The following is an 11814-nucleotide window of genomic DNA, read 5'->3' as shown; positions in this document are numbered from 1 at the left end:
TACTTTACTTTCAATTTATTTTACTTTTATTCTTGTAAATCACTTTAATTCTTTGTGTTGTAATACTTTATTGGTATTAGTAGAAAAGTCACACTCACACTCAAAAGTTTAGTAGGCCAAAAAGCTGATACTGCTTGATTTACTTTATTTTTATGTCCTTATGTCTTGAATATTGTGTAATTGTAATGAGTATGTTACATGGCACAAATAAAAAGAAAAAAAAAAAAAAGTAACGACCCTAACATTTAAAACAGAAACCAGACAGTGTAAAGACACAATAAAAGAACTGGAAGAGGAATAAAAACCACATAAAATCTAAAAACCCTAATCTAATTGGCTTGTGTCCTCATTATTTGTGTTTGTACACGTTATGCTTTTATTTAAAATAATGTTTGAACTTAAAGTGATTTAAAATAAACCAGAGATGGAACTCATCTCTTTACGTCCATCAACTCAAAGCCAGCCTTTTCAAAAAAGCCAACACACAACCTCTACTCCCATCCCGCTCTGATCTATCCTCCTGCATCCTACATCTATATTTATTTATCTGCACACTATGTCAAGTGTCTCTGAGTATTTAGAAAGCCTTATATATGTCCTATAAATTATTATTACAAGTTTCAGGTGTCCAGAAAAAACAGCTTTAATGTTTGTTTAATGAAACATGAACACATGCAGAGTAGAGTCCTGTGATCCCCTCCTCTTCCAGCAGGTGGCGTAACTGTCCTGTAGCTGTGACTGTGATTATGGTCTGTAGTTTCTGCTCCTGTGCGTCATCCTGCTAAACACACGCTAATGATGATGTCTGTCGGCGCTCTGTTGGACCCTCTGACGGACGCTCACAGAGACAGAGTTTAAATAAATAAGGAAAGAGTTAAAGTGAAAAAACTTTATTCATGTTCACATTTAAAGTCAAACAACAATAATCCAACACTGAACCATCTGTACAATCAAACACCACCAACCCTTGACCTCCATCTTCAGGACGCTCCACAGTGATCAGGAGATATATAATCTGAGTTAAAGAGTTATATCCTCTGCGTGTCTCTCAGAGACAAGTCTGAGAACATTCACAGTGATTCATCTTCTGATCTGAGACCCTCTGAAGGACTGAAGCAACCTGAACCATGAGATCCAAACACATGACAGAGGTCCCAATAGGACTACATGGACATGTGTGGGTGTGAAAATACTGAATTTAAATATAAACCTGAAGAGTCCTCCTTGTCTGTCTGCACCATGAACACTAAAACCTAAAAATCCAATGATTCTTTGTGTGAAGAAACTAGCAGACTCTTATTAACATGTAGAAAATCTACTGTTGAAGCTCCTGTGATGGACTTCATGTTGGTGCCGATGTGGGCGCCCCCTGTGGACAAAGTGATACCTCTGTTTCCTGATTAAAGATGTCCTGCTGTCTTTCAGGGTCAAAGCTGACGATGAAGCTTTGCTGTGTCTTATTCTGCAGCTCACCTCTGACAGCAACCCCTAGCAGCGTTACAGGCGTCAGAACGACTCTACAGAGACATGAATGTTTACGCTGATGGCCTGCTTTTATTTTGTAGGTCAGACAGAGGCCTCACTGTTTCATGATCCTCCTCCCAGGAGCTTTAAAGAAGTGATCGCCATCATTGGAGACGAATGAACAAAGCAACATTATAATTAAAACAGATCTCCATGGTGCAGTAATTAACTCGCTGTGAGTCCATATCGTGGTTTGAAGTTCTGTCCTTCATCTGAAAGCTGACGGTGCGTCTCACTGAGTCAGCTGACACCCTGACTCAAACAGCCGGGTCTCTGGGTTCCCACAGTCTGACAATAAACGTGAAGTCTGAGTGAAGACATCAGAAAGCTTCAGGTTGGACTCTATGTTTGATCAGAGATGATTAATAAGACCTGAAACATTTTAAAATCTAACTCTGATCTACTGGCCGAGTCTGACACCACAGCTGCATTGATCCTCTCACCTCACGTGTTTAAAATCCATAATGTTTAAAAGACTGGAGCTTAAACTGTCCTGTCTCTCCTGCAGAACAAATCACCAGTTTAACACAAATATAAAGTATTAAAGTCAGATTCTGCTCAGACTGCAGACTCTGAGGTCTGCACACACACACACAGCAGAGAAGCTGTGTGTGTGTGTGTGTTCTTTAAAAACAGAGTCCTGAATGTAAAAGTGTGCACGAGGAGCAGAGCGTGCTCAGTAACGTCCTCTCTGTCACGTACAGCGTCTCTGAGCTGCAGTCTGTCTCAGCAGACGCTCGGACAGCCGCTGAGTCAGTAGTCGAAACACTTCATGATGGCGTCTCTGTCGAACTTGAAGTTCAGGAAAGTCTTTGAGGACAGAAGCTGCTGAGTGCCCGAGCTGCAGGGAGACGAGTCTGCAGACAGAAGAACATCCTGAGAGATCAAATCAAACATCCTCAGAGAAAAACAGCACTGACAAAAGATCGTCCAGGGTCCTCCTGAGAAAACTCACCTCCGTCAAAACTGTCCTGCAGTCGTCTGGGCTGAAGTCTCTTATCGTCTTTCTGCTGAGAACAAGAGGAGAGAACGTAAACAGACTGAAGGAATCCTCCTTTGATCTCCTCTCACAGAGACTCTAAACCTGAGATCAGCTGAGGGAACAAACATCCTGAGATCAGCTGAGGGAACAAACATCCTGAGATCAGCTGAGGGAACAAACACCTCCCGAGATCAGCTGAGGGAACAAACACCTTCTGAGATCAGCTGAGGGAACAAACATCCGGAGTTCAGCTGAGGGAACAAACATTCTGAGTTCAGCTGAGGGAACAAACATCCTGAGATCAGCTGAGGGAACAAACATCCTGAGATCAGCTGAGGGAACAAACACCTCCTGAGATCACCTGAGGGAACAAACACATCCTGAGATCAGCTGAGGGAACAAACCAATCCTTAGATCAGCCGAGGGAACAAACATCTGGAAATCAGCTGAGGGAACAAACATCATGAGATCAGCTGAGGGAACAAATACATCCTGAGATCAGCTGAGGGAACAAACACCTCCTGAGATCAGCTGAGGGAACAAACATCTGGAAATCAGCTGAGGGAACAAACATCATGAGATCAGCTGAGGGAACAAATACATCCTGAGATCAGCTGAGGGAACAAATACATCCTGAGATCAGCTGAGGGAACAAACATCCTGAGATCAGCTGAATTAGGGAACAAACACATCCTGAGATCAGCTGAGGGAACAAACACCTTCTGAGATCAGCTGAGGGAACAAACACCTTCTGAGATCAGCTGGGGGAACAAACATCCTTAGATCAGGATCAAAGCATTTGGTACTCACTAAGATGTGTTTGACCTGCGGGCTGCTTGCTCCGTTATCACTCACTCCTCTCTTCACAGATGGAGAGTCCTGACTCCTCCTCCCGTTCCCTTTCACATTCTGATTCTACACAACAAGACAACACAACACACATTATGAAAACAACAAACACCAACACACATTAAACAATAACACACATCAAACTCTGTCTGTAGGTGTCTTCCTCCCTGTTCCTCTCAACTCATCTTCCTCACCTGATCATCACGGTCTGACTGATAACAGGGTCAGAGGATTAGGTGTGTTTCCTCACCTGGTTGTGCTCGTACTGGCTCAGCAGACCCACAGCTTTCTGCTGCTTGTGCTTCATCCATCCATCCACAGGAAACGCATCACTTCCTGTGACACGACGGGACTTTGACCTGAGAGAGAAAGCAGAGAGTTTCTGTTAAAGACGTCGAGAGTTAGCGAGAGTCTTATACGTCTGTTGTCCTCTTCGTGTCTTACAGTGTGTGATTTATTGATCTCTACAGCTCAGGACAAACTAGTCATCAGACTGAAGCGTTTGTTGTTATTGACAGACGTAGCTTCTGTTGATCACATAATCTATATCAGAGTGCCTCTATGGAGAGCTGACGTCTGTGTTGTTACCTCTCTGAGGGTTTGTTGGGAGTGCTGGTGTTCGTGAAGTCCTCGTCGCTGTCCGTCGACTCTCCTTTCAGCCTGCTGATCCACTCTCTGAGCGGTCTGCACACGGAGAGGGGGGGCAGCGTTACCAATCAACATCATCACAATCACTCATATTGATCAAGTGACCGTCCTCTGAGCTGAATAACTCATTGATGTAAACGCTGGATTTAAAGGCCGGCCCACCTGATGAACGGGATGGCCATGAAGAACCTGTTAGGAGCCAGACCCAGTTTGGACTTTGGAGTCATGTCGTTCCTGTGACACGGCAGCTTCTCAATGGGGAACCACTCGATGTTCTGCGAGAACAGGAGAACATGAGACCCTGAGAACGTCTGAGGGACAGAGGAACAGAGATTTTCTCTGAGGATTACGTACCCGGATCTCCTTCCTGGTTTTGGGGTTGAACTTGGTCTCTCTGGAGACTCCGGGGATGATGTAGAGCCGGACCACCTGGTCTGTGATCTTCTGCTCGATGTAAACGTCTTTACTGATCCGGTTCTTGATGTCGAAGCCCGTCTCCTCCATCACCTGCGACAGAGACACACCTGGCCTCAGAGAGCAGAACCACGAGGGACCCATCAGGTCCGAAGATGATCATGTGACCCACCTCTCTCACTGCACAGTCATGAGGAGCCTCGTCCTCGTTCACCTTCCCCTTTGGAAAACCCCATCCTGACTTCGCCAGGTAACCCTGGACCAGCAGAGCCTGAGGATAGAGGACACAGGTGACACTCAGGTACGCCCTCTTAGGTACGCCGGACATTTAAACCTTGATTAGTCTCAGAATACACAAACTCACATTCTCCAGAGTTTCGTCCAGGATTATGGCTCCGTATGTTGGCACTCCCATCTTATACTCCTTCCACTGCTCCAGAACTTTCTGCACATCCTCGCCGTGAGGCAGCAGGAACGGACAGTGATGGAAGAGTTCACAGCTGTTAAGGAAGAAACACCTGAACCACCACGAAAACACACGCCTGACCAGAGCTGAACCACAATGAACACACACACCTGATCCAGGCTGAACCACCACGAACACACACACCTGACCCAGGCTGAACCACCACGAACACACACACCTGACCCATGCTGAACCACCACGAACACACACACACCTGACCGGGGCTGAACCACCATGAACACACACACCTGACCCAGGCTGAACCTCCACGAACACACACACCTGACCCAGGCTGAACCTCCACGAACACACACACCTGACCCGGGCTTAACCTTCTAACGGATGACAAAGAACTGAGAGGAGATTATGAGCAGCTCATCATCAGGTGAGCACCTGAACACATCACATGGTAACATACACAGACAGGTAACGCAGCACACAGAGCTTCGGGTGAGGATATCAGCCTTGGCGAAGTCTCGGATGCCGCAGTGCGGAGCTCCCGGAGTGTTCTGCATGCAGAAGTCCAGGTAGAACCAGTGAGCCAGCTCGATCTGAAAACACACTCTGATGGCGTTATCTCTCTCCTCACTGGGGATGTGCAGGATGAACCGACTGCAGACACACACAGAGAAGAGACACACACACACACATATTAAAATTTAACAGTTCTTAAATTACTATATAATATAATGATATAATATGGACTTGTTTACTCTGAGAGTTCTCCTCCCTGAGAACAAACACAGAACATAAGAAGCTGCAGGAGAGCCCGTCCATCTTTAAACAGGGCCTCAACGCAGAAACACAGAAGTTAGAAACACTCAGCTGTTCACATCATAATTTGTCTCTTGCGCTGCTCTCTCGTCACTCGCTGAGTGGAGGTGTTTTAAGTTTAAAGCATGTTTCAGAGTCAGCTGACTGAAGGTGTTGCACACAGCGGAGACGCTCAGCTGGGGGCTGCAGCTTAGTGACAGGTCTCCAGGAGCGCTTTTTTTTCTCCACTGCTGGACTGATTATGACCCCGTTGCGCTCCCAGCTGACACCTGACCGTGTTTAGATGCTTATTTTTATCAATAAGAACGAGTAGACAGAAAACTGGACACAGTGAGAAAATATGATTCTGTTCAGTTGTCCTGTTGCAGTAAATCCACATGTTGTAGTCTGAGTCTTCACTCTATGACCATGCGTCTGCAGAGATTATTTATAAGCCTGCTCCTCATGTTAATATTCAGCGTGTTTAACATTTTGAACACCTCCATATGATCTGTAGCTGTTTAATACCGTCAGTTATATACACAGTGTCGTGAAGGAAAATTTAATTGAGGGGGGAAATAACGCATTTGGCATTGTTTTTGACATGGGAAACGTTCACATTTTTTAAATGATGAAACAATGATTGATCGCTGACATTTCCAAAAATCGATCACAGAAAATACTTGAAATTTACATCCCTAATTTACCTTATTTGTTTTAAAAATTTCTGTTCCAACAAGGTATCTTTGTGTGGTCATTTTTAGTTTTTTTGCAAACTGCTGAAAAAAAAGAGTGCAGTGGTTTTATTTGAGTTCCAACAAACCTTATAAATGAAAAAGGATTACTTTGTTTACAAAGAAATATAAGATGAAAAAATTTACATTGCAACTGTCCATGTGTGAGAATTTAAATAATAAATTGAGATTGAGATAATAGTTATTTAAATTTTGAGTTCAATCCAGTTTTCTTGAAAATCGTGAGTGAATCGTATCGTGAACCAAAAATCGGGATTCTAATCGAATCTGTGGTAGAGTATATGGTTATATCCCTACTAAATACACATTTATTACCTGATTAACACAGACTCTGATTTCTGCAGCGATTTATTAAACTCTGAGCAGTTATTACCATGAGCTGTGAGATGTTTAGGGAGGAGTTATTACTATAAACTGTGAGTTTATAAAGATAAAAAATGTTGTATAAAGGAGCAGACTGAGGCAGAGCTAACACAGTTTTATTGTAGCATTTAATGTAAGCATTAAAAACATTCAGGGACTAACTTACAGCTGTACTTTACTCAGTATTACTCCAGTTTATTAAAGCGCATTAAAGTATTTATTGATGTGTTTATTAATGTAGAGAGAGGTGAAACCAGCGATGCTAGATGTGGGCTTACCTGCAGAGGTCGTCCAGCACTCCGGAGGGGATCTCCACTCTTTTTGTCTCCATGTTGGAGGAAAACATCGTGACTGTGTCTCAGAGCGAGCAGCCCAAACAGCCAGGAAACGCTCAAACTACAGCCACATGTTCCCTTCACAGGACCACAGCTTTAAATCCATGTTAGCTGCACTAACCGAGCTGAAATCCACGGATGACTTGTTGTTCTCCACCGGGAAGTAAACGGTATTTGTTGTTCGTACGGCGTTCACGGAACATGGGACGGAAGGACCTCACTAGATTTAGCGTCTTTATTAGAACTAAAACCTAAGAGTTTGTTGTGTAAGGAAAAAACTAAACACCAGACAATATAGAACAACATATCTTAAATCATTGTTATTCATTTTAAACGGCATACTTTAACTTTATCGTAACGACGTCTACAAAGATGACAGGAACGGTTTTGACGCAATTGAAAGTCAAAATTACGATTTTTCAGCGAGAGCATGAAGGCGGCAATGTTTTTTAGACGGAAGTAAGCCATCCAATCAAGTGATGAGAATGAAGGCGCGAGTTATAGAAACGAAACACCATTGGTTGATTTTTCTGTCAGTTATCTGACTCAAAAAGGGGCGGAAACAGCGCGGGTTTAAGAAAGATGAAGAAATAATAAACATAAAAGATAAACTTTACTTTATTAATGCTCTGTATCATGTTAGAATTCAAACAGTTTATATTAAATATTCACAGAATTAATTTAATTAAACAGACACAAGAGGAGACGAGTTCACAGCTGCTCTTTGTTTCTTCACTCGGACTCTTTATGAACATTTAATAAAACTGCAAATATATATGTATATATAAACATATATATATATATATACATATATATATATATATGTATATATATATATATATATATATATATATATATATATATATATATATACACATATATATATATACATATATATATATATATATATATATGTATATGTATGTATGTATATATGTATGTATACATATATGTATACATATATGTATGTATATATAGACAAAATCACCAGCATGTATAATATATAAACAATATGACAGATTAACCTTCATTCAAATGTTTAACTTCTTTATTCAAACACTTCAGATTTTATTAAAGACGAATTCTCTCAGTGTTTATGCTTTCACTGATCTCTACTACTGTAATCAAACCACTTGAAGTCCTTCAACAGACTGCACCAGACCTGAATGGGCCAGACAGGACAAGACTAGACCAGAATGGAAAAGACTAGCCCAGACTAGCCCAGAATGAACCAGACCCATCCTTCAGTTAAAGCTCCTGCAAGAGACTTTCTGACATCAAATGGACGCAGTTTGAGGGATTTTCTAAACCCCCCCAGTGTTCACTTGGAGGGCCTTCCAGAAACTCAGGGTGCAGTCAGAGTGGGCTGTGGGAGTCTGCACCTGTGCATGAACCCAGTACAGACGTAGACCTCTTTAATGAACCCAGCAGACTTAGGCCTCTTTAATGAACCCAGTACAGTCAGAACTCTGTGGAGATGTTCAAATATCTTCAGGATCGGTGCGTCCTCTCCGCTCTGAGCGTGTTTTTCAGGTCGGCTGTTTACAAAAGGTACTCATCATAAACATCAGACGGAGAGTTTCTCGTCCTGTGGACGGTCTGCTGAACGGTGATCATAGGAGACGTTACCATGGTTACGCAAAGTTTGAAGCTGAACTTGATCCCTCCTCGTGACCAGGTGAGCGTGACCAGGTGAGCATGGCTCAGGTGTGAACAGAGCTCTCTCTGTAGCAGAGAGGAACAGAGACGCTTTGAGAGCCAAGACCAGGTTCAACAAATCCACAAGTTTAATAACAAAATAAGTAAAGAAACATTATTTACACAAATCTCAAACAATCAATAATTAATAACACGACAGAGCACTGATCAACTATTCAATTATTAGGTATAAAACCAGCTGACACCTCCTTTAAAAACACACACACACACACACACAGTTATTACAGACTCATTTGAAGGCGTGTAGATGGAGGTGACATCCTGAAGGAGTCCTGTCGGTCTCTGGATCAGAAGTGTCAGGGTCTACAAGGAGTCCACGCCCCTGATCCGACGGGCCAGCTGGATGTCTCGGGGGAACAGCGTGACCCGCTTGGCGTGGATGGCACAAAGGTTGGCGTCTGAGAACAACACGACGAGAAAGGCTTCAGCAGCCTGCAGAGAGAGAGGAACGACAGGACGAGGATTAAAGGACGATCGAACGAGAGGAGATCAGAGTCAGGACTAAAGAAGACGAACTTTATAAAAAAGATCCGTCACGCTCCAGCCTCATCACCTGAACACCTGAACACCTGAGCACCTGAGCATCTGAGCACCTCATCAGCTCTCATACTCTGGTTCATTAGTTTATTCAGGGTCCTGGTTCAGCCCTCAGAGCTCACAGGAAGGAGTCAGGACAGGTGTGAGGAGGGTTCAGTCTGCACACCTGAGGACTGACAGTGTGGTCTGAGCTGAGTCTGGGTGTCAGAGTACGGAGACTAAAAGCTGGACTGTGATCGTGTTTTTGTTGCTCACCTCCTGCAGGGCAAGCAGAGCGGACACCTGCCACCTTAGAGGCTCCCTGGTGAATCCCTGACACACCTCACGCACCTGGACACAGACCAGGAAACACAGGAGTTAAACTCTGGATCTGTGAGCCATCGATTACCTGCAGATCCTCCAGAGGGTCGGGAACAGGACGAGGCGCTCTGACTCACCAGACGGCCGAATGGTGCCTTCCTCAACAGCAGGGCTGAACTCTTCTGATACTTCCTGATCTCCATCAGAGCCCGGGTTCCGGGTCGAAAGCGTCTCTTCCTGGGAGAGACGGGAGCCGGCCCTGCAGGACACAAACACCTGTGTGAGTGTTTCTCAGCTTGTCCTCCTGGTCATGTGATTGCGTCATCACAGAGTGCTCTCACGTTACGTTCATTCATCAAATAAAGAAGAGTGGAGCAGGAATAGATCCTGATCTTCTCTCAGACCTCCCTCCCTCTCACCTGACTCTCTGCCCCGTTGCCGTGGGGTGCTGGATTTCTTCCCAGAGGTTGGCGGCGGCGGCACCACTGGGCGTCGTTGTGGGGTTTTGCCTTTCCGGCGGTTGGCTGATGAATCATGGCGCATTTCCTCCTAAACAAGAGACGAGAGACTGAAAAGCTGACGACTGACCTGAGACACAAAGATACACACACAAAGATACACACACACAGTAACGCAGTAACACAGACAGACACATGAATATGAACATGAACGTGAACATGAACATGAACATGAACACACACACACACACACACACACACACACACACACACACACACACACACACACACACACACAGAAAAGGAGAGTAGTTAAACCCTGTCCTGGTCTCTTCAGGATGTTGCTGGGAGGTTAATCCCTGACCAGACCAGACCAGGTCTGTGTCTCTGAGGATTTAAGGATCCTCAGTCTGCAGGAGACCCTGTGAGACCAGGTCTGTGTCTCTGAGGAGTTATTAAAGGATCCTCAATCTGCAGGAGACCCTGTGAGACCAGGTCTGGGTCTCTGAGGAGTTATTTAAGGATCCCCAATCTGCAGGAGACCCTGTGAGACCATGTCTGTGTCTTTGAAGAGTTATTTAAGGATCCTCAGTCTGCAGGACACCCTGTGAGACCAGGTCTGTGTCTCTGAGGAGTTATTTAAGGATCCTCAGTCTGCAGGAGACCCTGTGAGACCAGGTATGCGTCTCTGATGAGTTGTTTAAGGATCCTCATTCTGCAGGAGACCCTGTGAGACCAGGGCTGTTATTCATAATTTAAATGATCTCACCTCTCTGTACAGTTTTTAATCTCACCGTCAGTTAAGCTGCTTTAATGATCCATTATACAGGTTATACATGATTTTATTAATATTTACAGGTTATCAATGATGTTATTGAACACATCATTGTTGTTGAGCATGTTAGCTCTTCATGTTAGCATTAGCTCGCTGTCCCTTTAACAGGAACTCTACTGTTAAAGTGATCTGCGTCATAGAGTAAGTTTCTTCCTAAAGCTCTGTAAACACGTCAACCAGTTCATAACTTACCTGTGAAGGTGATTAAAAACTCCTGTTTCTAACTGTTAAAAAATATCGATTCCGTTCGTCGCAAACTGCATCAAACTCGAATTCAAACGACACTTCTGTGACGCTTCAACCAATCAGCGGGGAGGAGGGGGGCGGGGCTAGCTCTCCCGGAGCGCTTGGTGAGGTGTATGAGGACAAGCTGAGCGGGCGGGGACGTTAGCCACCGCTTACACATTGCTGTGCGGTGACAGGATGAGATGTACCGGGATATCCCCGCATCAGAGGCTGACGCTCACAGAGAGGTCTGTTTGTACCAGGTTTGTACCAGTTGTTCTTAAAGTGGGGTCCTGGGACCCCTGGGGGTCCGCGAACCATAGCGTGGGGTTCCATGAAATCATTTGAATACGTTTCTAATGAATTATAAAATTGTGCGGTGTCATTACAAAACAATATACACCATTGTTATGATACCATTTGGTGTCTCGAAGGGATATGTGAGTCTTGCTACTGTTAATTTTCTGAAAGTGTTTAAGATCAATTTCTTGAAAAGTATAAATGCTGTCATGTTGAGTCCACAAGGAATGAAATGACCCTCTGTTTTAAAGTATACAAGTGGTATTTACTTGTTTCAAAGTGTTATCTGTTTATCACTATGGTACAGGTCTGAAGTATTTACATTGATACGTTTTACAATACAAATAGTTC

General features: G+C 44.0%; 2 protein-coding genes across 6 annotated transcripts; both read right to left on the bottom strand.

The window, feature by feature from the left end:
* Positions 1 to 874: 874 nt before the first annotated feature.
* dcp2 (decapping mRNA 2) lies at positions 875 to 7322 on the bottom strand. 4 transcript variants are annotated; one of them, XM_034709800.1, is made up of 11 exons: positions 7033 to 7322; positions 5344 to 5495; positions 4782 to 4909; positions 4590 to 4688; positions 4358 to 4510; positions 4166 to 4278; positions 3944 to 4039; positions 3606 to 3714; positions 3317 to 3421; positions 2480 to 2534; positions 875 to 2400 (listed from the first exon to the last, which is right to left on the bottom strand). In XM_034709800.1, exons 1-11 carry the CDS (start codon positions 7098 to 7100, stop codon positions 2219 to 2221), a joined length of 1260 nt encoding a protein of 419 aa, XP_034565691.1. In that variant the 5' UTR covers positions 7101 to 7322; the 3' UTR covers positions 875 to 2218. The 4 variants fall into 4 exon arrangements, with proteins under 4 accessions (XP_034565691.1, XP_034565692.1, XP_034565694.1 ...); XM_034709801.1 differs by having other exon boundaries at positions 2480 to 2531; XM_034709803.1 differs by having other exon boundaries at positions 875 to 2381; positions 2480 to 2531; positions 7033 to 7321.
* Positions 7323 to 8853: 1531 nt separating this feature from the next.
* Positions 8854 to 11262, bottom strand: LOC117830657 (histone H3.3). 2 transcript variants are annotated; one of them, XM_034708860.1, is made up of 5 exons: positions 11131 to 11262; positions 10065 to 10194; positions 9783 to 9904; positions 9601 to 9675; positions 8854 to 9240 (listed from the first exon to the last, which is right to left on the bottom strand). In XM_034708860.1, exons 2-5 carry the CDS (start codon positions 10186 to 10188, stop codon positions 9112 to 9114), a joined length of 450 nt encoding a protein of 149 aa, XP_034564751.1. In that variant the 5' UTR covers positions 10189 to 10194; positions 11131 to 11262; the 3' UTR covers positions 8854 to 9111. The 2 variants fall into 2 exon arrangements, with proteins under 2 accessions (XP_034564751.1, XP_034564752.1); XM_034708861.1 differs by having other exon boundaries at positions 10065 to 10233; positions 11131 to 11251.
* Positions 11263 to 11814: the final 552 nt, after the last annotated feature.

The sequence above is a fragment of the Notolabrus celidotus genome, chromosome 19, assembly GCF_009762535.1.
Source record: "Notolabrus celidotus isolate fNotCel1 chromosome 19, fNotCel1.pri, whole genome shotgun sequence".
NCBI classification, from domain to species: Eukaryota; Metazoa; Chordata; class Actinopteri; order Labriformes; family Labridae; genus Notolabrus; species Notolabrus celidotus.
This window is presented reverse-complemented; position numbering and strand designations above follow the sequence as displayed.

What these genes read in the sequence shown, in the direction of transcription:
- dcp2 (XM_034709800.1), bottom strand. Translation starts at nt 7,100, where the DNA reads ATGTTTTCCTCCAACATGGAGACAAAAAGAGTGGAGATCCCCTCCGGA. An exon ending in CCGAGACTTCGCCAAGGCTG is followed by an intron (nt 4,910 to 5,343) that starts ATATCCTCACCC and finishes ACAGCTGTGAAC; the next exon opens with TCTTCCATCACTGTCCGTTC. An exon ending in TGGACGAAACTCTGGAGAAT is followed by an intron (nt 4,689 to 4,781) that starts GTGAGTTTGTGT and finishes CTCTATCCTCAG; the next exon opens with GCTCTGCTGGTCCAGGGTTA.
- LOC117830657 (XM_034708860.1), bottom strand. Translation starts at nt 10,188, where the DNA reads ATGCGCCATGATTCATCAGCCAACCGCCGGAAAGGCAAAACCCCACAA. An exon ending in GCAACGGGGCAGAGAGTCAG is followed by an intron (nt 9,905 to 10,064) that starts GTGAGAGGGAGG and finishes TGTGTCCTGCAG; the next exon opens with GGCCGGCTCCCGTCTCTCCC. An exon ending in AGGCACCATTCGGCCGTCTG is followed by an intron (nt 9,676 to 9,782) that starts GTGAGTCAGAGC and finishes GTCTGTGTCCAG; the next exon opens with GTGCGTGAGGTGTGTCAGGG.